The sequence below is a fragment of the Phaeoacremonium minimum genome (assembly GCF_000392275.1).
Source record: "Phaeoacremonium minimum UCRPA7 unplaced genomic scaffold PA7_03_scaffold_468, whole genome shotgun sequence".
Classification (NCBI taxonomy): domain Eukaryota; kingdom Fungi; phylum Ascomycota; class Sordariomycetes; order Togniniales; family Togniniaceae; genus Phaeoacremonium; species Phaeoacremonium minimum.
This window is the reverse complement of record NW_006921370.1, coordinates 383,744-406,889: the sequence shown is the minus strand read 5'-3', so window position 1 is coordinate 406,889 and position 23,146 is coordinate 383,744. Positions and strand designations below refer to the sequence as shown.

The 23,146-nt window shown below is 51.1% G+C and overlaps 5 protein-coding genes across 5 annotated transcripts; 2 read left to right on the top strand and 3 right to left on the bottom strand.

Moving 5' to 3' along the window:
• Nucleotides 1–596: 596 nt before the first annotated feature.
• UCRPA7_6424 (putative anthranilate synthase component 2 protein) lies at nucleotides 597–5,182 on the top strand (the record flags this gene model as incomplete). Its single annotated transcript, XM_007918962.1, has 8 exons — nucleotides 597–919; nucleotides 983–2,217; nucleotides 2,482–2,929; nucleotides 3,307–3,551; nucleotides 3,619–3,828; nucleotides 3,881–3,993; nucleotides 4,087–4,314; nucleotides 4,367–5,182. The coding sequence occupies 8 exons, from the start codon at nucleotides 597–599 to the stop codon at nucleotides 5,180–5,182; spliced, it is 3,618 nt and encodes a 1,205-aa protein (XP_007917153.1).
• A 1,845-nt stretch (nucleotides 5,183–7,027) lies between these two features.
• Nucleotides 7,028–8,101, bottom strand: UCRPA7_6423 (putative rna polymerase ii elongator complex subunit protein; the record flags this gene model as incomplete). The annotated part of the gene is made up of 2 exons (XM_007918961.1): nucleotides 7,028–8,035; nucleotides 8,096–8,101. 2 exons carry the CDS (start codon nucleotides 8,099–8,101, stop codon nucleotides 7,028–7,030), a joined length of 1,014 nt encoding a protein of 337 aa, XP_007917152.1.
• Nucleotides 8,102–11,402: 3,301 nt separating this feature from the next.
• Nucleotides 11,403–12,311, bottom strand: UCRPA7_6422 (putative transmembrane protein; the record flags this gene model as incomplete). Its single annotated transcript, XM_007918960.1, has 1 exon — nucleotides 11,403–12,311. One exon carries the CDS (start codon nucleotides 12,309–12,311, stop codon nucleotides 11,403–11,405), a length of 909 nt encoding a protein of 302 aa, XP_007917151.1.
• A 6,501-nt stretch (nucleotides 12,312–18,812) lies between these two features.
• On the bottom strand, nucleotides 18,813–20,537 carry UCRPA7_6421 (putative cyclophilin type peptidyl-prolyl cis-trans isomerase cld protein; the record flags this gene model as incomplete). Its single annotated transcript, XM_007918959.1, has 1 exon — nucleotides 18,813–20,537. The coding sequence occupies one exon, from the start codon at nucleotides 20,535–20,537 to the stop codon at nucleotides 18,813–18,815; it is 1,725 nt and encodes a 574-aa protein (XP_007917150.1).
• A 500-nt stretch (nucleotides 20,538–21,037) lies between these two features.
• On the top strand, nucleotides 21,038–23,044 carry UCRPA7_6420 (putative integral membrane protein; the record flags this gene model as incomplete). Its single annotated transcript, XM_007918958.1, has 8 exons — nucleotides 21,038–21,112; nucleotides 21,169–21,202; nucleotides 21,265–21,353; nucleotides 21,479–21,798; nucleotides 21,849–21,889; nucleotides 21,937–22,011; nucleotides 22,063–22,305; nucleotides 22,359–23,044. The coding sequence occupies 8 exons, from the start codon at nucleotides 21,038–21,040 to the stop codon at nucleotides 23,042–23,044; spliced, it is 1,563 nt and encodes a 520-aa protein (XP_007917149.1).
• Between the last annotated feature and the right edge of the window lie 102 nt (nucleotides 23,045–23,146).

Here is a 23,146-nt window from a genome sequence, read left to right as displayed (position 1 = left end):
AAAGCTCGAAAAATGTTGCTGCTGCAGCTCTCAGGTACCTAAACAAGCTAACAAAGGTGCCGAAAGACCAACGAGCTTGGAAACCTTAGCTGAATGAGGCTGGCCTATCAGTTTCAACCGCTAAAAACAACTTGGGCACCTGGAGCCTCGCAGTGCCCTGTACCTAGCACCTAGGTAGTGTACAGGTGAGTTTTGGTAGGCGACGCTACGCTACCTGACGGCTTTCTGAGGTCAGTTTGCTGCCACCTGGTCCAGGCACAGACAGACACACTGTAAGCCCGGCACCCCGGATCATTAGGTATTAGCGCAGCTTACCTTTGTTAGCGCGGCCTCTCCCCTCCTTAGCTTAGCTAGATCTGCCCCTCCATCAATTGACGAGCCAGTGTGCCATTAGTTCCGACAGTTTTGAGAATTTATAAATCAGCCGTGCCGCTTCATCTCGAGACAGGTGACTCATGCCCATTGGCAACGACAATTCGCCTTTTACACAGCCAGACGACGGCGGTTTGTCTAGATTCCAGCACTGCTCGTCGTTTCTTGTCTTCTATTGAGCTTGACTGGGCCATTGGACGGCAGTCCTGCACTCCAAGATCAAGATGGCCGCCACGTTGGACATCATCGACCACTCGCCAAAGCACCCGGAGCCGTCACCGCCTGTTCCCACAGCTTCCAATCTTATTCTAATTGACAATTATGATTCTTTCACCTGGAATGTCTACCAGTACCTCGTCCTTGAGGGTGCAACGGTCACTGTCTTCCGGAACGACAAGGTTTCGTTGGAGGAGCTCATCGCAAAGAAGCCCACCCAGCTGGTCATAAGCCCCGGTCCCGGCCATCCAGCCACTGACTCGGGCATAAGTCGGGACGCCATCCAGTATTTCGCCGGCAAGATTCCCATTTTCGGCGTCTGCATGGGCCAGTAAGTCTAATTCGGGCAAATTGCTCTGTAGAAGATGATCGTTGTGTCTGACTCAGAAACTAGACAATGCATATTTGATGTCTATGGTGGAGATGTCAGCTCTGCTGGAGAAATTCTCCACGGCAAGACCTCGCCCCTGATCCACGATGCCAAGGGCGTGTACGCTGGCCTTGCACAGGAGCTGCCAGTCACCAGATACCATTCCCTGGCTGGCACCCATGTGACGCTCCCCAAATGCCTTGAGGTGACCTCCTGGATCGAAAGGGAGGACGGCTCCAAAGGCGTCATCATGGGTGTCCGTCACAAGGAATACACCGTCGAAGGTGTTCAGTTTCACCCCGAGAGTATTTTGTCTGCCGATGGCCGACTCATGATCAAAAACTTCCTGCACATGCAGTCCGGCACCTGGGAGGAGAACGAGCGACTGCAGAAAGAGGCTGCCACAAATGGCGCCAAAGATGCCCCAAACGGAGTGTCAAAAGGGGCAAAGAAGAACAACATCCTTCAGCAAATCTATGCCCGTCGAAAGGAGGCCGTGGCAGCTCAGAGGTTGGTCCCATCACAGCGGCTCGAGGATCTCCAGGCTGCATACAATCTCAACTGCGCACCACCACAGATACCGCTAGTTGAGCGGTTGCATCAGTCTCCCTTCGACGTTGCTCTAATGGCAGAGATCAAGCGAGCATCTCCATCCAAGGGTGTGTTTGCCCTCGACACAAATGCCCCATCGCAAGCCAAGAAATATGCGCTTGCAGGCGCGAGTGTTATCTCAGTTCTCACCGAACCCGACTGGTTCAAGGGAAGTATTGAAGATCTGCGCGCCGTGAGGCAATGTCTCAATGGCATGCCGAATCGCCCAGCCATCCTTCGAAAGGAATTTATCTTTGACGAATATCAAATACTCGAGGCTCGACTGGCCGGCGCCGACACTGTTCTTCTTATCGTCAAGATGCTAGACTCTGAGTTGCTCGAGCGCCTGTACAAATACTCTCTTTCGCTCGGGATGGAGCCTTTGGTGGAAGTCCAAAATGCAGAGGAGATGGTGGCCGCTGTCAAGCTCGGCTCAAAGGTAATCGGCGTGAATAACCGTAACTTGGAGACATTTGAGGTCGACTTAGGTACAACAAGAAGTCTGAGAAGCATGGTGCCGAAAGACGTCATCATATGTGCTCTCAGCGGCATCAACAGCCACAAGGATGTAGTGGATTGCAAGAACGACGGCGTGAACGCCGTTCTTGTTGGCGAGGCGATAATGCGAGCCCCGGATGCATCACAATTTATTCGTGAACTCTGCTCAGGTATTACGGCACCTCTCCCGAAAGTTGCGACTGAACCACTGATTGTGAAGATCTGCGGGACCCGTAGCCCCGAAGCAGCAGTCGAGGCAGTGAAAGCCGGCGCGAGCTTGGTTGGGATGATCCTTGTGCCGGGAACGAAACGTTGCGTATCGGACGAGACGGCCATCGCAATTTCGAAAGCCGTCCACGAAACTCAAGCCCCAGCCTCGACATACTCTAATTCAAAAGAACAAACAAAAGTGGCAATCGATTTCTTTCGTTCAGCCCGGAAGACCCTCACTAGCAGGGGACCTCTTGTTGTTGGCGTGTTTCAAAATCAGCCGTTAGAGGAAGTCTTAGAGAAGCAGAAACTCTACAACCTTGATGTCGTTCAGCTCCACGGAAAGGAGCCTGTGGAATGGGCCAGCCTCATACCTGTTCCCGTCATCCACAAGTTTGGTCCGGGAGAGCCGGGGGTCGGCCTTCGTGGTTACCATACAATCACATTGCTAGATTCCGGCTCGGGCTCTGGTGATCTCCTTGACTTCTCACTCGTACGACAGCAACTGGAGAACGACAAGGACTTGAGGGTGCTCTTCGCCGGCGGTCTCACCCCTGACAACGTAAAGCAAGTCATTGCGGCCATAGGACCCCTTTCGGATAGGATAATTGGTGTCGACGTAAGCAGCGGTGTAGAGGAAGGTGGAAAGCAAAGCTTAGAGAAAATCAGGGGGTTTGTCAAGGCTGCAAAAGCTATTCGATAGACTCCAACCCACAAAGACACAAAATCAAGCGTAAAAATCCAATAGATACCTGTTTCCTTGGAAAATCCTCCGTCCTCGATTCCACCTCAGTTTCCATAAATCCTCGTCCCCTGATTGCCCTGAGTGGCGTCTTCTATACCACCCATCATCGGGTGCCTTCCTTTCTCGTCACAAAAAGATTGCCTCTTGCTCACTCAACTTCTTCTAGGAAGCTTCGCCGGGGGCGATTCTTTTTCATTAGTTTTCAACGAAACGATTTGAAATTGCGGAACTAGCTCTCTTGTCGGTTCTACGACTGCATCGTTTCCCTTCCGATATCAACTTATTCTTCATCTTCCGCCTACAGTAGCATTCCATCTTTTGCACCCAACATCATTCACATACATTTCAAGATGGTGCGCAACAAGGCAGAGAAGCCCATTTTTAGAGGCATTGTCGCGTGTGTTTCTGGCGACCTCGGCCGCGATTGGTCTGAGGATGACATTCTGCGATGGATCAAACAGCGCGACGGCGCTATTGTTCAGCAGATGGATGGCTCTGTCACTCACTTGCTCTGCAGCATGGAGGACTTCAAGAGGAAGAGCTCCAAAGGTAATGTCGGCCCCTTTCGTCTGATATACCTCGGATTTACATAGACCTAACTTTGGGTGCTTGCTAGTTGCATATGCACTCAAGAATCTCAAGAAGTCCTGCCACATTGTCACCAGCGATTGGCTCGAGGACAGCATTCACAAGAAGCGGAAGTTGAAAGAGACCAAGTACTTGCTGCAGACGGCCTTCAGAGCCGAGCGAGCCCAGAATGCAAAGGAGATCAAGGCGCTGAAAGCTGCTCAGCCAAAGAAGCAGCCCGAGAACTTCGTGATCAAGGGTAAGAGAAATATATTTTATTGTCATGAGATGCATTCCTGACGGTCGTTCAGATCTCTACCATACTTACTCCGATAAGACCTACTTCCGCTATGAGGTGGAGCTCGTTAGAGTCAACCCTGATCATCCCGAGAACAAGAAACTCAATGAACGCTATTTTCTCTATGTATGTGATTAATTGTCTCTCCTCTCTATTTTATCAGCTGTTATGTTTTCTTTGTAATACTCTGGTTGTTGAGAAGTGCTAACGGCTTCTAAGTTGTTCGAGTCTAACGCGAAACCGCATTCCTACGCATTTGCTGCCAAATATCTTCAAAAGGAAGGCAGCCACCCCCTTCACATGCGCTCTAGCTCATGCGACAAAAAGTTCGATGTCGCGTTCCAAGAGTTTCAGGACTTCTTTTTGAAGAAGACCAATATCGACTGGATGGCTCGCCTGGCGGAGGCTGGCACGAAAGGCCCCAGATCTTTCCACTATACGCCTCCGGTGTGTAACATACTCGTTATTCCCTAGAATGAGGCATGCTAATCAAAAACAGACTGGAGGCAAACCTGTCGGTGTTGTAACTGGAAAGTATGCGAGATTCATCTGCCAACCCAGCGTTGTTGACAATGCGCAAGCGGCATTAGGGGCTAGCAGCGGAGGTCTTGATACGGAGATGCAACTCGACAATATACAGGTCGCTCCGGACGCTCCGGACGAGCATGCTACAACTAGACTTCAGCCTACACAAATACTCGTCAACAGCGAGCGCAGCAAGGCAACTCTCGAAGAGATGCAGTGTGAGATCGTTGATGAGATCGTGCAGATGCTCGTGGATGAAGTGGTCAAATCTACTCTTGAGGTTGATTTACCTGGAACATCTGACAGAATCCTGAGCTCTGGTATTCAGACCAAAAAGAGTTCGGCTCGTACAATTGAGGCTGACAACTATCGTTTGCAGCATATGCACACAGCACAACTGCCTAACCTCGACGTGCCTCGTGACGAAGACTCTGCTATGGAGGAGGCTGAAGTCATACATCACAATCAAGAGGATCAAATCATTTCCATCAACAAGGTGCCTGTTGAGGTTGATGGAGAGCTCCAAGAGGCGAAGGAGTGTGTTCATCCTCGCATTGCTGAAATCTCCGAAACAACGCTTGCGGCAAGTACGGGCAATGTCTATTTGGAGAAGGCACCAGCGGTTCTGTCTCCTGGCTCCACTGGTGAGAATACAAGCGAGCCAGGTCAGTTCGAGGACATATTGGCTAAATCCAGCATTCAGCACCTGGCGGCCAGTTACCCGACCCTTGATGGTAGTCGACTAGAGGAGTCTACAGGCGTGATGTATTACACCAATAGTGCGTGGTAACCGCCGCGTTTGCCTAATACTTTCAGAGCTTTGACTCGCAACATACTCAGATTTGCTACACGTTCGATTTCATTTATTCGGCCCAGATTACTTTGCATTACATAGCCTTAGACAGGGACCGAAAGCGGACCATGGATGAGAATGGTGGAGAGATAGAGTATACCTAGGTAAAACTGGCGCAATAGACCCTTTCGGAACTCGTAACTCCCTCGCTATGTGCCTATGATTTCCGAAACCTTTGTCGCGCTATCAGAGCCAATCCATAACACCGATTCATATGTGACCAATTTCTTGTTAGAGCGCGGCCAGTTGTCAACTTGCAGTATAATCAAAATCGCAGTTTAGGGAGAACAAACACCAACACGATCAAAAATAGCATCAATCCGTAGACCCAAGCGTATAATATCACTCTCCCCCACCACCCCTTACCCTCAGTCATTCTTGTCAGCGTGCTCATCCTGCGCGCTGCCGCGTCTAGGCCTCGCTCGTTCTTATCTAAACCTTCTCCGGCCTTCGAGAGAATCTCGGTGTCTTCTTCCAGAGCCTCGGCAAATTGCAATGAAGATTGTTTCAGATCCTCAGCCATTTTAAGAATCGACTCCGATAGTTCGTCCTGTTCTTGCCTCTGATGGTCCAATATTGCTTCAGTTGTCGTCGCTGCAGACAATGATGTCTGTGTACGGTTGCCAAATAGAGCTGCCGCAGCCCCTGTAGTTTGGGCAGTATTTTCTTCCTTTTCAGATTCTATCTCTGGCTGCTTGCCCCTTGACCTCACGGTCTGTGAAGTGACAACTTCTGACTCCCGCAGGAGGGTTTCCCCTCCAGGCCCCTTTTCTTTGATGGGTTCCTTTTCCTGCTCAGGTGCTACCGGTGCAGGCGTTGGCGATTGCTTTCTTATAGCCGGCGTCGGATTCACTTCCTCCTCCTCTTCTGCTTCTGTGTCTATTGCGGGGAGGTCTGTCGATCTGGAGTCCATACTCTCGCTCGGCGTGGCGATTATTTCGGCTAGGATGTCTTCTCCATCTGAACTATCGTCCTCCTCTTCAAGGCTCATCTGTTCTAGGTCTTTCATCCTATCCGTCAACTGCTCCAGTAGCTCCCGTTTTCGGTTAAGGTCGCCTTGTAAATCTTGCCTTCGAGAGTGCACTTTTACGGAAAGGGCATCCTGCTCCATTCTCGTGAGAAGCGTTCGCGCATAATCGATATTCTACCCAAATAAGATCAGCGAGTTTTCAAATGGCATACGGATGGACTGGGGCAACATACCACGCCCACTTTGTTTCTCTCATACTCGCTTGCCCTGAGCCGTCGTTCCCTTTCGGCGTCTGCGCGCAGGACGCTTTGCTGAAGCCGACTCAGAAGTCGATTGAGATCGGTCATCGGATCAACGCCTCGGGCTACGGGGCTCGGGCTGAGCATATCTTGCGACAGTCGTGCCATATTGAACCAGATCGCCCTCTGTACTCAATTTGCTCGTCCTCAACTCGCAGTGTTCGTGCTTGAATAATGCTGCTGTCCACTACTGTCCACCGACTGTCTACTGCGCCGAGTTGCTGTCCACCAACTGTCCAAAGTAAACCCGTAGTTGGACTTACACTTGGTATGGGTGCGGTCGCGAATTTCTGGTTCGTGTATACTTCTGGCTGTTGACTTACTGCATAGAACAGCTGTCGCGGCGGGAACTTGGAAGTTGGATGTGGCGCGAGCTTATGTGGCGTTTGCAGGAGGGTAACCCTAACCCTGGTCTTCACATGTGAGGAGTTGATGAAGGCAGCCACTACCATCACAGTTCTGTTTGTCTTGTTGAAGGGGTATCAATTCTATTGTTCTTGTCTTGAACACGTGCTACTCGTCTTTTTCAAATGCATCATTCAAGTAGCCCACAAAGCTTTCCCGTATCCTACTGACAGCCAGGTGCCCAACACCTTCTAATCCAATGCCTCCCCTATTCATGCCAATATATGCTCGCCTCAGGCGTTGTAGTTGAGGTAAACCAACCTTCTTTCCCGGGAGCTCGACGATGAAATCCTCTCCATCACTTCCACGTGCTATCCTGACCTCTGCCCCGCCATCCTCACCCTGCAATTCCAGTATCTTCTTGACGATGTCCTGGGTTTCCTTGTCAAGCACATATAGGTAGTCACCGCCGGCGCTTTTGCCCCTCTGCATCGCCGCCTGATTTGGCTTGACAACTTTCCTGCCATCGCCAGCAATCGAGTCCCATATATTATCAAATATCTTGCGCGTCTGCTCCTCATCGTCTTCCCATATTAGAGTGAAAAGCGGGCTGTCCCACCTGTTCATCGCATTGGGCTCCTCGTACCGAAACACCAGGTTCTCCCAATTGGCCTGCTCGTAGGGTGCTTCCGCCTCGTCTTCTTGTGCCGTACCGTCGTCACCGGCGGCTCGCTTCCGCAGTCGCTCCTCATTGACAGCCTTGGAGCGCTCCCTGGTACATCCCACCTGGAGCACGGCGCTGGGGGTGCTCACGTTCTTTGCCTCGCAGTACAACTGATACCGCCAGCCCTTGATGTAATTCAGGCCGTCGAGGATCACGATGTCCCGCGGGCCGAGCACCCTCTTGACTGCGCCGTACAGCGCGGCGCGCGCATCCTTCTCCGAGGCATTGGCGGAGCGGGTGTGCGCTGGCAGCCTCTCAGGTGACAGATCGTAGACAGCACGGTCTATGGACTGCGTCTGGTCGGACACTAGGTGCAGTCGATACTTTGGAGTGGTGCTGTTGGTCGCGTCCTGAGGATCAGGCTGAGACTTGATCTTCTCGGAGAGGAAGCTGTGTAATTGCTTTGCGCGGGTGGATTTGCCGGAGGTGGGAAGGCCCGTTATGATGATTAACTATTGTGAAGACGTTAGACCTCCATGGGTTGGAAGCGTGTAGAAAATTTTGAATCCTACCGGCATGGTGATGGTAATAGATCTCCCTTCATCTCTACTGACAATTTTTCTTACTGTAGAGATGCGTAAAGTTATGAGGGGTTGAAGTACTCAATTGTAAGGCCGTCTGTGGAGGCAAGGGTCGGCGGGGCTGCTAGTTATAACTTGTCGTAGGGACCCTTCCAAGGGTGATTTCTTTGGCCACGACTTTCCTATACCACCTGCAACTCCTCAAACGACGACGTCACTACTTGAAAAACCTACACTGGGTTGGAAGAAATTTTAAAAAGAAAAGAAAGCCAGAGACAAAAGAGAAAATTGACAAGAGCAAGATGCCTCTTGCGAGAGTAGGATTTCCCCCCTTTGTCAAAGGGTAAAGATATCACGAAGATTTCTTGAGCTGTTAAGAGTCAGTGTGTTTCCCCGAATTTTTGGTGGATCCACCCACTCTACCACCTTAGACCAACCCGTCCATCTTGCCTTCAATTTTCACAAAATTCGCTTATCCAACCTTGTTATATAGGATAAATGTCATATGCCTGTGTAGATAGTGGCACTCCACATCGACAACAAGGCACAAGAAATGTTATACTAACAGTTGGTCAATGTATTGTTCCCCTTTTTCTGATGCTGATATAATAAAGGTTCAGCCCCACCTAGGTTAGACAGCCTCGACAACAATATACTCATTATTGGTGGGAATTTTGGCTGATGAGAATTGATATGGGTGTCTGCACATGTGGGTCACCAGAATCTAGGGACAATAGAAGCTCTGTCCTCCAAGCATCATCACCCGTACCTAAAGTAGCTCCTTGAACAGAGAGAGTGATTAGAAGAGCCAATTTCGCCATTCTTTCGAGCTGATTCTACTTGCTGCCTTTTGCTATCGTTCAGTAATCGCTCCTTTCGCCCCTTGGAATATAAGGCATGCTGATCACGATGATCGCTACCGGCCCGTCGGTAAATCGTGGAAACCGCCAGCATGAGCCGATGACTGGCCGTTTTACGTCGGATATCGGAGCTCTAGTGGGCTGTAGCATCCATCCATGGCACTGGGATACCCCGCGAAGATCATCCTGTTAGGTATGATTGTACACCAACGTCGGTGGCTTTGAAGCAGATCAATAAAGTTGCAGGCGCGGTAGTACGCCGCCACTCAATATTATCTTCGCCGGTCAACTAACCATATGAAGATAATGGTCCCAGCCCTGTGAGTCAGGGTCTAGACTGCCCTATGCCATCATCTCTTTCAATTACACGAGTTTCAGACCTCGGGTCGTGACGAGCTACGATGTCAGGAGTCGAGCTATGTTGGATTGAGTTGGGTCCCGGCGGCCGGGTTCCAAGCGATGCGGCGCGCAAGACAATTCGAGTGCGGGCCATGCACGACATAGCAGTCGATCGCAAGAAATCAGCCACGTGGGGAAAGCGAATTGCTCGCCAGTCTAGAGGCTTGAGGACTCACGACGAGCCCAATAGCCTGCCTGGAGACAGTCAGCTGCCGGAGCATCAGTCGGCAGGCGAAGCGGGTATTGTGGTCCGTCAAGGCTCGAAAGCAACGAGAAAGAAGGTTGTCCGCATGTACCCGGTCCCTTTTGACAGCCTTGGAGCTTCGTCCCTGGTACCAGCTCGGTCTCTGGGCTCTCCAGCCGCCCCCATGCCTGTCTCGGGCGTAGAGCGCCTCACTGTGGAAACCGGAGTCAATCTCCTCGACCTGAATGAGTTGGCACATGTTCACATGGGCCATGCAGCCGGCCTAATACTCTCCCAGAACCCGGCAACACTTAACAAGCTTGTCAGTCGACGGAGGGAGTCGTTTCTATCGTATCTACCTCGCAGATATGGAACTACCCCTTGTCTCGATGATGCCATCCGCTGCGTAGCCATGAAAGCCAAGCGCTTCCTGGTTCCAGACTATGTCGCCCCAACTGCAGTAGAGCTGTCGCTGTACGGCAAAGCTCTGCAGAGCCTCCAGACGGCAGTCGATGACAGCTCCCGCTGGTCCAATCCGGATACCCTGTGTACCGTCCACATTCTAAGCATGTATGAGGTATGCCTTGAGCTGATCCTTACTAGGCTCAGTATGTGTAATGCTGACTCCATTAAGCTCCTCGACTTCCCATCCGCCACTAGTGCCTGGGAAAAGCACATATCTGGCGCTATGCTCATTATCAAAATGCGTGGACCAGATAACTTCAATGGCGACTTCGAAAAAAGCCTTTTGCTGTCATTGATGGCACCTTTTGTTCGTCAAGTCTTTCTAACTTGGCTCGGAATACTGTGCTGACCTCTTGAGATAAAGATATGTGAATGCCTCCGGCTGGGCCAGCCGTGCTTTTTTGAAGAACCTGCCTGGCAGCTGGCATTGTTGTCCGCTGCCAACAAAGACGACCTCTTCACTCCACAAAGTCGTACATACGTGCGCCTGTCTCTGCTGTGTGCTTCGTTGCCTCGTCTCTTCAGCGCTGTAGCAAGGGCAGTGCTACAACCGGACACGGTCAGCACCGACGTCTTGAATAGCACAGAGGCCGAGTTGCACAAGATCGAAAAGGCAATATTGAAATGGCGAAACGGTTTCGCCCTCTTGGCACGCACAACTCCTCTAAGTGAATGGTCATCGGTGGAGAGGGACCACAAGATGCAGCTCGATGCCGCCAGCCTCGGAATGCTCGCGGTGGCCTCCCGTCTGAGAAGCGCCATCTCAACGGATCGTCTGGGTGCGGAGTTGAGGAGTCTGGCATACGTTGACGAGATGGAAACAATGCTGCTGACTACCAGTCCTAAAAACCCCTGGGCCAATTTCTACCTGGGGCAGAAGGTGGTGATGCCGCATTCGATTCTGACTTCGACAAAGCACTGGCTTAAGCCAACCTCGGCGCAGGGCCGCGTCATCGAGGAGTGGAAGTTCCAAGCATGGACTAACACAATCTCCAAGACCTTTGTGAACCAAAACTAGAAGAGTGTCGGCGAGACTATCTTCACATATTCTCAGGATTTGGTTTATGACTTGGAGGCTCCCGCGAGGCGATGATGTAAAAAATTGTGGAGAAGATTGCGGCATAGAGCTCATTGACACGATCGGCGCATTATTGGAATTTTATGCTTACTATTGTTGCCGTGAAGGGACGGGAGTTTATACGGGTATTAGCGTGCTGTTTTGCTCACGGTGGGTTCTCTTCTTCGAGCATCAAAGTGGTTCAGCACAGCAGTCTAGGTTTGACTATTCGACTAAAGATTACGTATGATTACTTATGATCCAAAATTCAAGCACACATCCTGGGTATCTACAAGAACTCCCTTTTTGGTCATCCCTTACTTAAGTCATATTTTACACGTGCTCTGCCTGACGAGTCCCCCATTGCTGCTGCGATTGGGGCGGATACTGCGACTGATACGGCTGAGGCTGTTGCGGTTGTCCCTGTTGCGGCACACGATTACCCATCGGAACCGTGTAGCCCTTCTTCACTGGCTTCTTCTGCAGCGTCAAGCCCACGCCTTCGAAGATCGCTATGGCGACCATCTCCATCACGACAGCCATCCCGATGAAGTAGTGGATGTAGTCCGGGCTGCCACCAAAGGACCTGAAGTTTCTGTTGGTCGTGAACGTGGCCATGGCCGAGAAGATGAGCCGGACGAGCACAAATGGCATGGCGGCGGCGATCGCGATGAGGACCCTCTTCTCGCCGGGCTCTGCGTGCGAGATCTGCGTGCCGAGCTTGGCGTTGGCGATGACCAGGATGCCGTAGCCCCCGATCATGAGCCCGACGCCGACTTTGCTGAGCTGGGGCACGTCGTAGGTGGTTTGGCCGGGGTTTTTGAACATGTTTGAGATCTGGTCCCCCATCTGGGTGCCGCCGACAATACCCAGGATGAGACCAACCATGACTACGGTCTGGACGAGCCGCAGGCTGCGAGGGTTGATGAGCAGGGTCTGGCTCTGCTGGATGCTCTGTGACAGGCGGGTGGTCAGGCCCAACATGATGAGGATGAGAGCAGACAGGCCGATGCTGTTGAGGGTAAAGGCACCGACGTAGAGGTCAGAGTTGGTGGGGTCGTTGATGGTGGCCAGCTGCATCGAGGCGCCGACAACACGGATGAGACAGAAGAGAATCAGGTAGAGCCAGCCTGAGCTACGGCGGAAGCCGTGTCTAAGAGCGAGCACAATGGCGATGGCGAGGGCCGGAACGTAGACGCAGATCTGGGCAATGGCGACCTGGTTGACTTGAGATATCGCCATAGTGGATGTTTGTTTTGAATAATGATGTCCTAATTGGGGATATTAGAGGTTGGGAGTGAAAGCAGGCCAGTCGCCTATTACCAGCAAAAAGCCGCCTGATTAGAGTGAAGAGTCGTTGGACTTGAGGTTGCTACTGCCAATGCTGAAAAGGCCGAAACTGAATGGGTTCAGCTGGAGCAGTGATTTTATATATATATACCCATATGAGGCATGCGTGTTGAAGCAAGCCGCCATATGAAAGCGACGATCGTTATCGCTTTCGTTAGCGAAAGCTTGCGCCTAATCCTAGCGTTTGGCGCTGCCCCGGCGCGCGAGTCGTAGGAATGGGCGGCCCCTTGACCAGTTTCATGAGTTGGGAGGCGGTGCAACGACATGGTTAGTTCGCCTGGTTACCCACAAAGCGGACGACGACGATAAGAGTCTGTGATCCCCCGTCGGGCATCCTTCTGTCCACTCAAAGGACGTAGACGTGCAGGAGAAGATTGAATCCATCGTTCAGGTGTGCGAATCGTCGTCGCTCGAGTCGGCCCGCCCCCTCTTTCTCTCTCTCTCTTTTCTCCCCGAAGGCTCCTTCAGGTCCGCAGAGTGCAGATTGCAGGAGCCATGATGAACGAGCGCTGCACTTGTACGGTGAGTCCGGCAGAGAGGTGCCGCGCCTCGTCGATGTGATTGAGTCCAGCTTCGACGCCTCGTGCGCGCCATCTCAACTCAATTGGTCCTTCACAACGACGACCGCGTTTAAGCCTACTGCATGGTGCAGAAAGACGTTGAGGATCTGGGACGGCTCAAGGCCTGAAATGGCAAAATTGGCGAATGCGAGGTACTTAGTGACAGCAATCTTCCCCGTACCAGGGTTCTTGGCACAGCCCTGTAGGGCACCCCTGTAGAGTTTCCTGTAGACTCCCCTGTGAGACGGCGCCGACGGGTCTCTTTAGTTTCCTTCTTGGCGATCGATTGGTTCCCTACCGCTGGGAGGATGGATATCCCTGGTGGTCGGCAGCATGATAGGAGCTGCAGTGGACATTGGAAGATATATTTACAAAGTTAGTCAGGCAGCAAGATAGCTCATGCAGATCGTCCTTTTAAAAACCTCAAGGCCTGCAGCTTTGTGGGTGACAATGCTATCATCTTAAACGGTAGGTAAGTCCTGATAGCGAAACGAATAATTGCCGGTGTGTTCAAGTGGGACAAATATTCAACTGTGCAAGCCTGCCAGATTCTGTGATACCATCCAAAGTAGGTAGGAAGGATAGGAAATCAGGTGAAATGTCCCTCAATAGCTACTCTGTTTCGGCTTCCATAAATGCCTAGCATTTCTTCAGGGCAAAAATGAATGATAGGTGTCTCCGGAGTAGGTTTTTCTATAGGTATAGTTGCACTTGTTGAGCTCGTTTGTCGCTTCGTCGCGTTTGCGTTTATTCGTGCGGCACAGCTTGAACCCACTTTGCCACATTCTTATACCTGATATCAAGTGACTAGAAACCGTTGTCCGAATGTTTGAACCCAATAAGCCGGGTGTAACTGGTCAATGGTCCTTGTGTCAAAGTATACCCAAAATATTGTGTTTCCGTCGTCCTCTGCTACCATAGGTAGGTAGGGGACGTGTACCTGACCAGCCCCCAAAGCCGATGGCTTGATTCATGCGGAACGGCGCGCAGTTCAAAGCAACCCCGCCATATATGGACAACTTCAGGATTGGTAAAGATCTGTTCTGTCACCAACCTGTGAATTCTGATCTTCTCTCTGAGACATGATTCGTTGTACTCAACCCTCGGCAGAATCAAGAAATCATATTTTATCTAGCCTGCCAGATATAGTTGAGAAACCATCATGTTCGCATCCATCAGAAGGTCTGGTGTACTCCGTCTCTATTCTGATAGCAGACAGTAACAGTTAGTGTAACTGATATATCAAGGGCAGGTAGTCAGTCGTGTTCGTGCCTCGCTCTTTGTAACTGTTTCAGCGACTACATAAGGGAACAAGCCCTGTATTACACGTTGAGACTTCCTTGGAATTCAATTGCTGAGAACGCTAGCCAAATATCTCTATCGGTGACGGGATGTCGGTACTCTCACTGCAATTTTCGCCTTGCCCGAGCCTTCACGTCTGGGCTTACAGGTGGATGTCCGGTTTCTACCGCCCTCTGTGAAAGCCATCATGAACATACAAGGTGGTATTCAAAACATCCTCTGGGTCTTAGCTATAGTGGCCCATGCTAAATATTGCGCTGCCAATATGAGTTCTGCGCCTGGGCGAGATGGTATGAATGAGTATAGCCCATATATGCAACATACTTGCAGTTTGATTTCGTAATGGCTTTCGCACTAGGCAGCTTCAGAGCTTTGGTTGAACATCGCGTCAATAACCTTCTATTGAAGCGAAACATGGAGGCACTTAAGTTCAGGTCATTCGAAGGTTGCGAGCGTGGAAGTATGGGAGTGCAAGTCACAGTCCCGTAGAAACTGGCAATCTAGTACCATAAAGGTCAAGGAGCCATTTGAGCACCTGTGATATCGTTGCATGACGCCGAGCACGAATTTGTTGCTTGTGAGCTCATTGCGTCACACGCTGACACATCGATCCACAGCAAATCTAAATCAAGGCTCGAAGAGCTCTCGCGGTCCGAATGAAGGCATGCCAAGTCGTATCCTGCGATCGCGAATCGCCGATATCGAATCTCGTCGAGGGCTTCGCTGGCTCCAGCATGAAGACTAATGCTGACAAAGGCCGAGCCCTATAGTTGTTGGCCCTCGCGGTGATCTCCTCCAGGTTATAGCAACGATGTTTATGAAACCTAGGCTGCTCGAATCCTGCCACTAGACAGGCTGCAACATGAGCAACTCCGCGGGGCGATACTGGCCTCTTATGCCAAGAATGTATCGTTGCATCACCATATGCTTGAGTTATCTGCAGAGCCTCCTGATTAACGGAAAACCGTAAAAAAGCGCGAGACAGGGTTGTCGGGAGTTGATGTTGGACAGCCGATAACCTTACCCGGGTGGGCTCCCCGGACATTCGCCGGTGGCTTATGTTATAGGTGACTAAGAACGAGACTATTTTGAAAGAGCCTCGTTCCTGTCCCAAGTTTCAGTCGATGCACTCCAAATGCTGACCTCATCCGGGAGCATTATGGGATAATTACCCCAAAGAGCCTCCGAGATGCCGAGGATTTCGCGGGCGCTTTTGTGCAGAAAGGCGGGATGATCATCCATGGCGGCCAGGGCTTGAGGCCTCCTCTCTAGTTTGGGGTCGGGACGGTATAAATGGTTGACGTCTTTCAATCGGGGGCTGTCTGTTGCACCGAGAGAAGTCGGCGCGGGGGCACTGACAGGGCCGTATTTGAAATACGTACAGGGGCAGGACAAGAGGAGAGAATCGGGGGCGATTCGGCGTTAGTAGGCCGTTATCAGTCAAAGCCAAGTCGCTTGAAGCCATCGCAGCGCCATTGTGTCTGTTTTTAGACGTTGGGGTTGGTGAGCAGCGAATAATGGGCCGTCAGCGTTCCCAGTAGTGGAAATAAGCTTTTATTCCCATGTCGAGGCCTGTCCCAAAGAGCTCTAAACGGTCCAGTCCGGCGCCGGACCAGCTTCGCACAGCTATCCCAGATAGGAAAGACCCCTGCACCACCTGCATCACCACTGTTAATTTTCCCCCAAAGAAGGTCAGCGGCCTTTTTGATCGGCACTCGCTGGATATCGTCGAAGACATTGAGGCCCGGGCCAGCAGGGTGAGTCGTCAACACGGGGCTGTGCACTGCTTATGGCGTGGTGTCTCAAGTTTAGTCAACGTCAGCTATTCGGAGAAAGCTGTTACAAGCGGTTCTTAGCTAGTCGCGATTCCGGTTTGCTCTCGATGAGGGCATAGGCAATAAAATGGCCGTAGCGCACAAGTTGCCGGGGGAAGAGGGCGGAATATGTATAGACTGTCCCGTCGGCTCTTCAGTCCATTGGGTCCCAAACGAAGCAGACTTCTGGAGGCGGATGCAATCGTAGCAAAGACTCGGATTTTGGAGAGAATCAAGTTGAATCAAACTCCTCCCAGGGAGCCCACCATCTTGATATACTCTGACACCCGTTCAAACGCCAAGACCCCGCTCACCGAAGCACGATACTCCGGGTGGAAACCACTGCGGCAGCCCGACGCATGAGCGAGTGCGAGTAGCTGAAAGATCTCCGAGTTTCTAAAAGGACAATCCGGCACCCCGTCGGCTCTCCGCGGCACCAACCGCCCTCGACAAGATGGTATACTGTGGGAAACCATCCAAAGGCTGCTCTAACTGCCGGGAACGTAAAATTCGTGTAAGTCTTCCCTTTCTGGAAACATCCGTCTTTCAGCTGGGTCATCCCCCACATTCCGCCCCAACTGGGATGCGATCTGAGGACTCCACAGAGCTCGTACAGCTCCTTTAATCATATTTGTTGTGAGGCCAGCCCCGATCCATATAGAATTGACATTTGATAGTGTGACCAACGTGAACCTGGCTGTGGTCAATCCGAGAAGAGACAGCAACAATGTCCAGGATACCGAAATCTCGTCGATCTCATGTTTCGAGATGAGAGTTCTCATGTGATAAAGAAGGCCAAGGCAAAATCCCGAAAGAAGAGTGCGGTTTCGGCCGAGTCGGGCTCCTCGCCCGATGCGGTATCCAGCGCGTCAACGACCCTGCAGCAGACAACCACGACGAAGCCTCGTGGCAGCCATGCTTCCGTTGCTGTTCTAGATTCTCAGTCCGAGAGGCTGGTGGGAGCCAGTGTGTCTAATGACCATGTATTACCGCCCGCCAATCCAGGAAGTTGGTCTTCCACGCCTGCCGCATCCCTAACATACAATCTTAACCTATCCTGTATGGAACGTGGTACAGCGTACTTCTTCTCGCGTTATGTCACCATAGACGAGAATGCCTGCCACCAAAGGTTTGATTTTGTGCACGACATCTGGAAGCCGATCTCGCTTCTACCAGAGAAGCAAGTTGATGGAGTATTGGCCAGTATGACAGCAGTAGGCTTGGTAGGGATGGCCAACATGACAAAATCCAGAGCAACACTAGAATCAGCGAGAAAGAGCTATGTCACGGCGCTGCGTCTGACCAATAACGCGTTGAGAAATCCGGTTGAGGCAGTGAAGGACACAACGATGCTGTCAGTTCTCATACTCGGCCTGTTCGAAATGATGACAGAGGCAAGCCCACGGACTATGAAGGCATGGCAGGAGCACATTAGCGGCGCAGCTGCTTTAGCAAAGCTTCGCGGCATGAGTCAATTCCGTACAAAGGCTGGTATCCGGATGTTCATGATGCTCTGCCAAAACACAATGATTAGCTGTATACAAAAGGAACTTCCAATGCCTCAACCGCTAGTTGATCTTCGGAATGACTTGGCGAAAATGTTTCAAAGTAAGGAACCAGGAATTGAGATTTCTAATCCAATCTATAAGGTCTTGAAACTCCGGTATGACATCAAGCAGGGACACGTCACAGAATTGGAGGACATGATCGATAAGCTGAAGGATGTTGAGGACGAGTTTGAGCATGTTATATCGACCTTTCCTGAATCTTGGCAATTTCGTGCATACCGCATCACGCGGCGGCACCCTGCTGTTTTCAATGGCATCTGCCATATATATCCTAGCATGTGGGTCGCTACGGTATGGAACGGCCTGAGAACATGCCGAATGCTCATTCTGGAAACGATTGTCAGCGAGCTTGACAGGCATGCTCGGACTCACTCGCCAGACATAATATCTGATCGTTTTGAAGACGAGTATCAACAAGCCAGGTCAAAGCTCGAGAGGTTGTCCCATGCGATCACGGCAAGTGTGCCACAGCACTTTGGATTATTGAACCCGCTGGATGACTATGCGGATAGCCTTGTTCCCATAACAGCTGCTGAAGAGCAAGAAGCCGCTTCTCGGCTTGAAGAAGGTTCACCGAGATCTCTCAGAGACGACAGCCCCGGCTCGGATGACCAGGCAACAAGCCATACAGGACCGAATTTAATAGATCCAACGCAGACAAAAACACCCGAGGAGGAGGCAGAGCGGTTCATGCTATTAGCTTCAGCCACAAACACAATCGTCTGGCCGTTGTACACCATAGGCATGTCGTCAGTGTGTTCATCAAAGATGCGTCAATATGCGATTGATAGACTTCAAGCCATTCACAAGGAGACAGGCCTGATTCAAGCGAAAATTGTGGCAGGCATCGTTGCAACTCATCCGTCAGCTGCAGACCCTCAGGTGCTACCTTTGCGTCTTCACGATGAAGGCTGGCAGTGGAGCAGCGAATCCATCAAGCAAGAGCATGAGTCTCTGACCGTTTTAATGTAGATTTTACTTGGCGAACCCAGGCCTAGTAGAACATATTAGATACAGCGTCTCAAGTATCATACTCTGCCGTCCAACTCAGTTGTATGCCAGAGACCGGAAGGAATGGACGTCAGTAGTAATGTTGGGTGTAGTGAATGAGACATCTATATGCCAGAAACGCTGTGTCTGTGTTTTCCTCTACCAATTGTCGAAATTTCCAAAACCACCCGTCTTTGCCTTCTTCCTTGAAGGCTCCCAAGTATCAACAGGCAGTTCATCATCTTCGAAGCCTGTCCCCTCAGTCTGATTTGCCATTGCTGTTTTGAGATACTTGCCGACTCCGTTTGCGGCGCTGTCTTTACCAACGGTCCCATCCTCACGTATCCTCTTTCCAGTCCAGGTCGTCTTATCGTCTTCTGTGCCGCCACTTCGTTGAATCTCTGCTTTTTGCTGTTCCGCTTTTTCACGCTGGTCTTTATCTTTCATGAACTCTTGAAATGGATCCAGAAAGACGACTATGTCTCTAATGATGATATCATCAAGAGGGCGGCTAGAGCTATCGACCGGAACAGCCTCCATCTTATCTAGAACATCCAAGCCTCCAACAACTTTTGCGAAAATGGTGTGTTTTCTGTCCAGATGTTTTGCAGGCTTGTAGGTGATGAAGAACTGGCTCGAGTTTGTGTTCTTGCCTTTGTTTGCCATACTAATCATTCCCCTTGCGCTATGCGTGAGCGGACCGTCAAACTCATCCTGGAAATTCTTTCCCCATATGCTTTGTCCACCTCGTCCTGTGCCAGTTGGGTCGCCTCCTTGAATCATGAAATTCTTGATATTTCGATGAAAAGCCACACCTCTGTAATATCCCTTCTGAGCTAGCCTAACAAAGTTCCATACTGCTTTGGGTGCAGTTTCGGTCTGTAGTTCGATGTTGATGTCGCCCATGTTCGTCTCTATTCTTGCATAGCCCTTGACTTTGACTCGTTTTGGCTTTAGCATCCACTCCTCATCGGTCAACACTGCTCTCTCGCCGCTTGTTTCTGGCGTTAACCCTGTACTTGTGAAACTTGCCGCTGCCCTGCCTGTTGTGTATGCTGCCGCATTGTGGGCTAATTTTTTCTCTTGTATCGCCGAACTCCTGGCTGCACCGGCCGCACCGCCCTTGATCAAGGCTTTTGACGAGCGATTGACATCTCCGCCGGCTTCTCTCTGCTTCCTGGCCCTCTCCACAGCCTCCTTTGCTCGCAAGACTTTATCCCCTATTCTTCCTAGGGCATCAATATTGACGTTGCCTGCTTTCCGTTCCTCCTCTTGCTCCGGTGTTAACAACGCCTCTTCTCCGTCCTTGAGATACTTGAATTGGCTCAGATCTCGCGCAGCAGCGTTCTGAGGATCTTGGAGCGTGATTATATCCTTGCGTCCAAATTCTTTATCGTCCACCAGATCCTGCCACATCTTCGCCTTGATGTTCATTCGTTCTATTGTCTCCCACGCAAACACGTTCGCATAATTTCCATGTCGTATGGCGACGATATGGGTGTTATCTGTGAAAACCTTGAAGGTGACGGGGTCGATCAAGTCGCCTTTTCCGTCCGTTGGCCCAGCATTGGCGTCAACCTCGGCGTCGGCGTTGCGCGCAAAGTTCAGCTTGATCAAGTCCTTGGCTGCTAGGGGCTCGCCATTAACCGGGTTTGTCGAGTGCTTCTCCAGCCAAGCGCCAATGACTTCGACATCGAAAATGGTGCCGTCGGGGGTGCAGACAGGGTTCTTGAACGGCTGGAGGCTAGCGGCGCAAAAGTTGAAGGGCAGCCGCCTGAACGATGCGCCGGTCACTTTCGATCGAGAGCCGGTGCTGGCAGAGAAGGCATCTGAAGACGACCACTCTGAGTGTGTGATATACAGCTTGTCCGTGCCTTTCCCCATGTTGTCGATCTAGGATCTCGGACGAGTATCTTTGACGAGGCGTTGTGAAGGCGCAGGAACCGAGTCAGGAAGGTCTGTCATAGGAAGGGGTGTTTTAGAATCATCCTGAAAATGCTCTTATCGATAAAGCGAGCTGTCTGCGATTAGCGAATGAGACCCCTGGGAAATACCTAAGTAGTCGCTGTGGCGCACTAGCGGCACCTGGCATACGAATCACTACTGGAGGGTGCCAAGCTAGCCAAGGCTGCGCAACACTCTACTTTGAGTTTGGGAAGCATCCAGCTGTTATCTTCAACCACATGTCCACTGGCCCCTACTTCTCCCTTTCAGCCTTGAAGCATCCGAGGGAGCCGACATTCATTACGAATCTACGTCAACTTGCCATTTCGATATTGCTGGACTTTTATGATAGTCTGAAGCTGGCACCGGCGGCCATTTCGAACTAGGGAACTTGTCGGACTCGACTTCCAGCTCACGGCCAGCCCTACAACAACGGCACAATGAAGCGGTGGCTCTCAGTCCTTCTATTGCTGGCGCTGTCCATGAGGACAGTGCAGGCCTTAGAAGTGAAGATGGTATGTTAGCACTGCTACTTGACAATGTCGAAATCTAATGGTTATTTCCAATGCAGGACCAGACCGACGAGAACCGCCAACGATGCGCTGGTGCGACCAAACTCTCGACACTCCTTAAAAACACGCGACATAGACTAACGTAGTATCTATAGGCATGTACAGTCGCTCTGCATGGGGTGGTCCGGTCGATCCGTTCATCCTGATCAAATTCCTCCCGGTCACGACGGATGCGGACCCTATTGTGAGCATGGTGATATTCGAATGGAAGGACGAGAACTTCATAGGCGTCTTGCCCAGCCCGGACGCTCAACAGGTGTGCATTTATGTCATGTATACTCTTAGGAGAAGTGCTGATGCATCATTCAGAAAGTCGGAATCTGCGAACCGAAATACGTCCCCGGTTATTGCAACGAAACTGATATTGGAGAGTACATCCTAACGCCCAATGCCACCGAGAAGTCGAGCAACCTTATCCTCACGAGAGCTGTCCATCTCAAGGATAGCCAACCAATCAGATATGATATAAAGAAGACGGGCTATTATTGTGTTCTTACGGACAAGTATACGGCGACCGATTATACTGCCGTTGTTGAGTTCCGAAACGCATATGGAGAATTACCCGCAACCCAGATCCCCAAGCTGCCTTTCTATGGAGGAATAACGATTCTCTATGCATTGGTTGCAGTGTATGTTCCGTAAACTCCCCGTGTACTAGATCTCGGCTAACTGTTCTCAGATTCTGGGGCTTCCTATACTACCAACATCATTCCGATATTTGTGTGTATACCCTTAACCAACCTGCTCGTCACTCTAACACTCTCTAGTGGCTGTCCAAAACTACATCACTGCTATCCTGTTATTCCTTGTTGTGGAGATGCTCATGACTTGGGGTTTCTATGGTGAGTATCTTGTCCAACATTGTGTCCCTAAAATACGCTGACAAATAATAGACTTTTTGAATAGACATGGCGCAAGCATAGGATCAAAAGTCCTGCTAATTGTCGTGGCCGTTCTAAACGCTGCTAGAAACTCTTTCTCTTTCTTCCTGCTTTTGATTGTCTGTATGGGATACGGAGTCGTGAAACACACGCTTGGTCGGACTATGATCTGGGTCCGGTGGCTTGCAATCGCACATTTCGTGTTTGGCCTGGTCTACGCAGTCACTAGTCTTCTGATCACCCCTGACAGTGCTGGTAAGTCTTTTTCTCATCTGTCATCCAAGCTCTCAGGTCTAATCCATGACTAGGCCCCTTCGTCCTGCTCATTGTTCTACCCCTGGCGGGAACCTTGACGGCTTTCTATGTGTGGACTCTCAACTCTTTGAACCTGACGCTCAAAGATCTACGCGAGCGCAAGCAACACGCCAAGGAGTCCATGTACAAGAAGCTGTGGTGGTGCATTCTTCTCAGCATCCTGGTCATCTTTGCATTCTTTTTCTTCAACAGCTTCTCCTTTGCCTCCGCCAGTGACCCTGACTACGTGCCTTTCCATTGGAAGTCGCGCTGGTTCGTCCTGGACGGCTGGTTGAACCTGGTGTATTTCGCAGATGTGGCCTGGATCGCCTACGTTTGGCGCCCTACCGCAAACAACCGGCGCTTCGCGATGAGCGACGAAATCGCACAGGATGACGATGGCACGTTTGAGATCTCCAACATGGACATCGGTGCTCCAGATGACTCGGACGACGACGAGGAGGCGAGAGTTGGTACAAAGCCCACGGCAAGCAGCCAGCCGGCAGGCGCTAGATACGAGCCTCCCGCTGGGCCACCCCCAGGCACTAGCAGCAGCCAGCAGAGAAAGGTGTCAGAGGCACCGCGCGACTCCCTAGACGGCGAGACCATATTCGCAGTTGGCGAGGATGGTGACAAGTTCTCAGATGACGGAAGCGACTCGGGCGAGGAAGCAGGGCTCGTCCGGCAGGGCAGGAAATGAAAGACTTAGATTGAGGCTCAATGAACAGGAAGAATGTTGCGTATGTTAGAGGCGAGTAATTGTACACTATGATATACATCGGGCGTTTGGACATGTGTATTG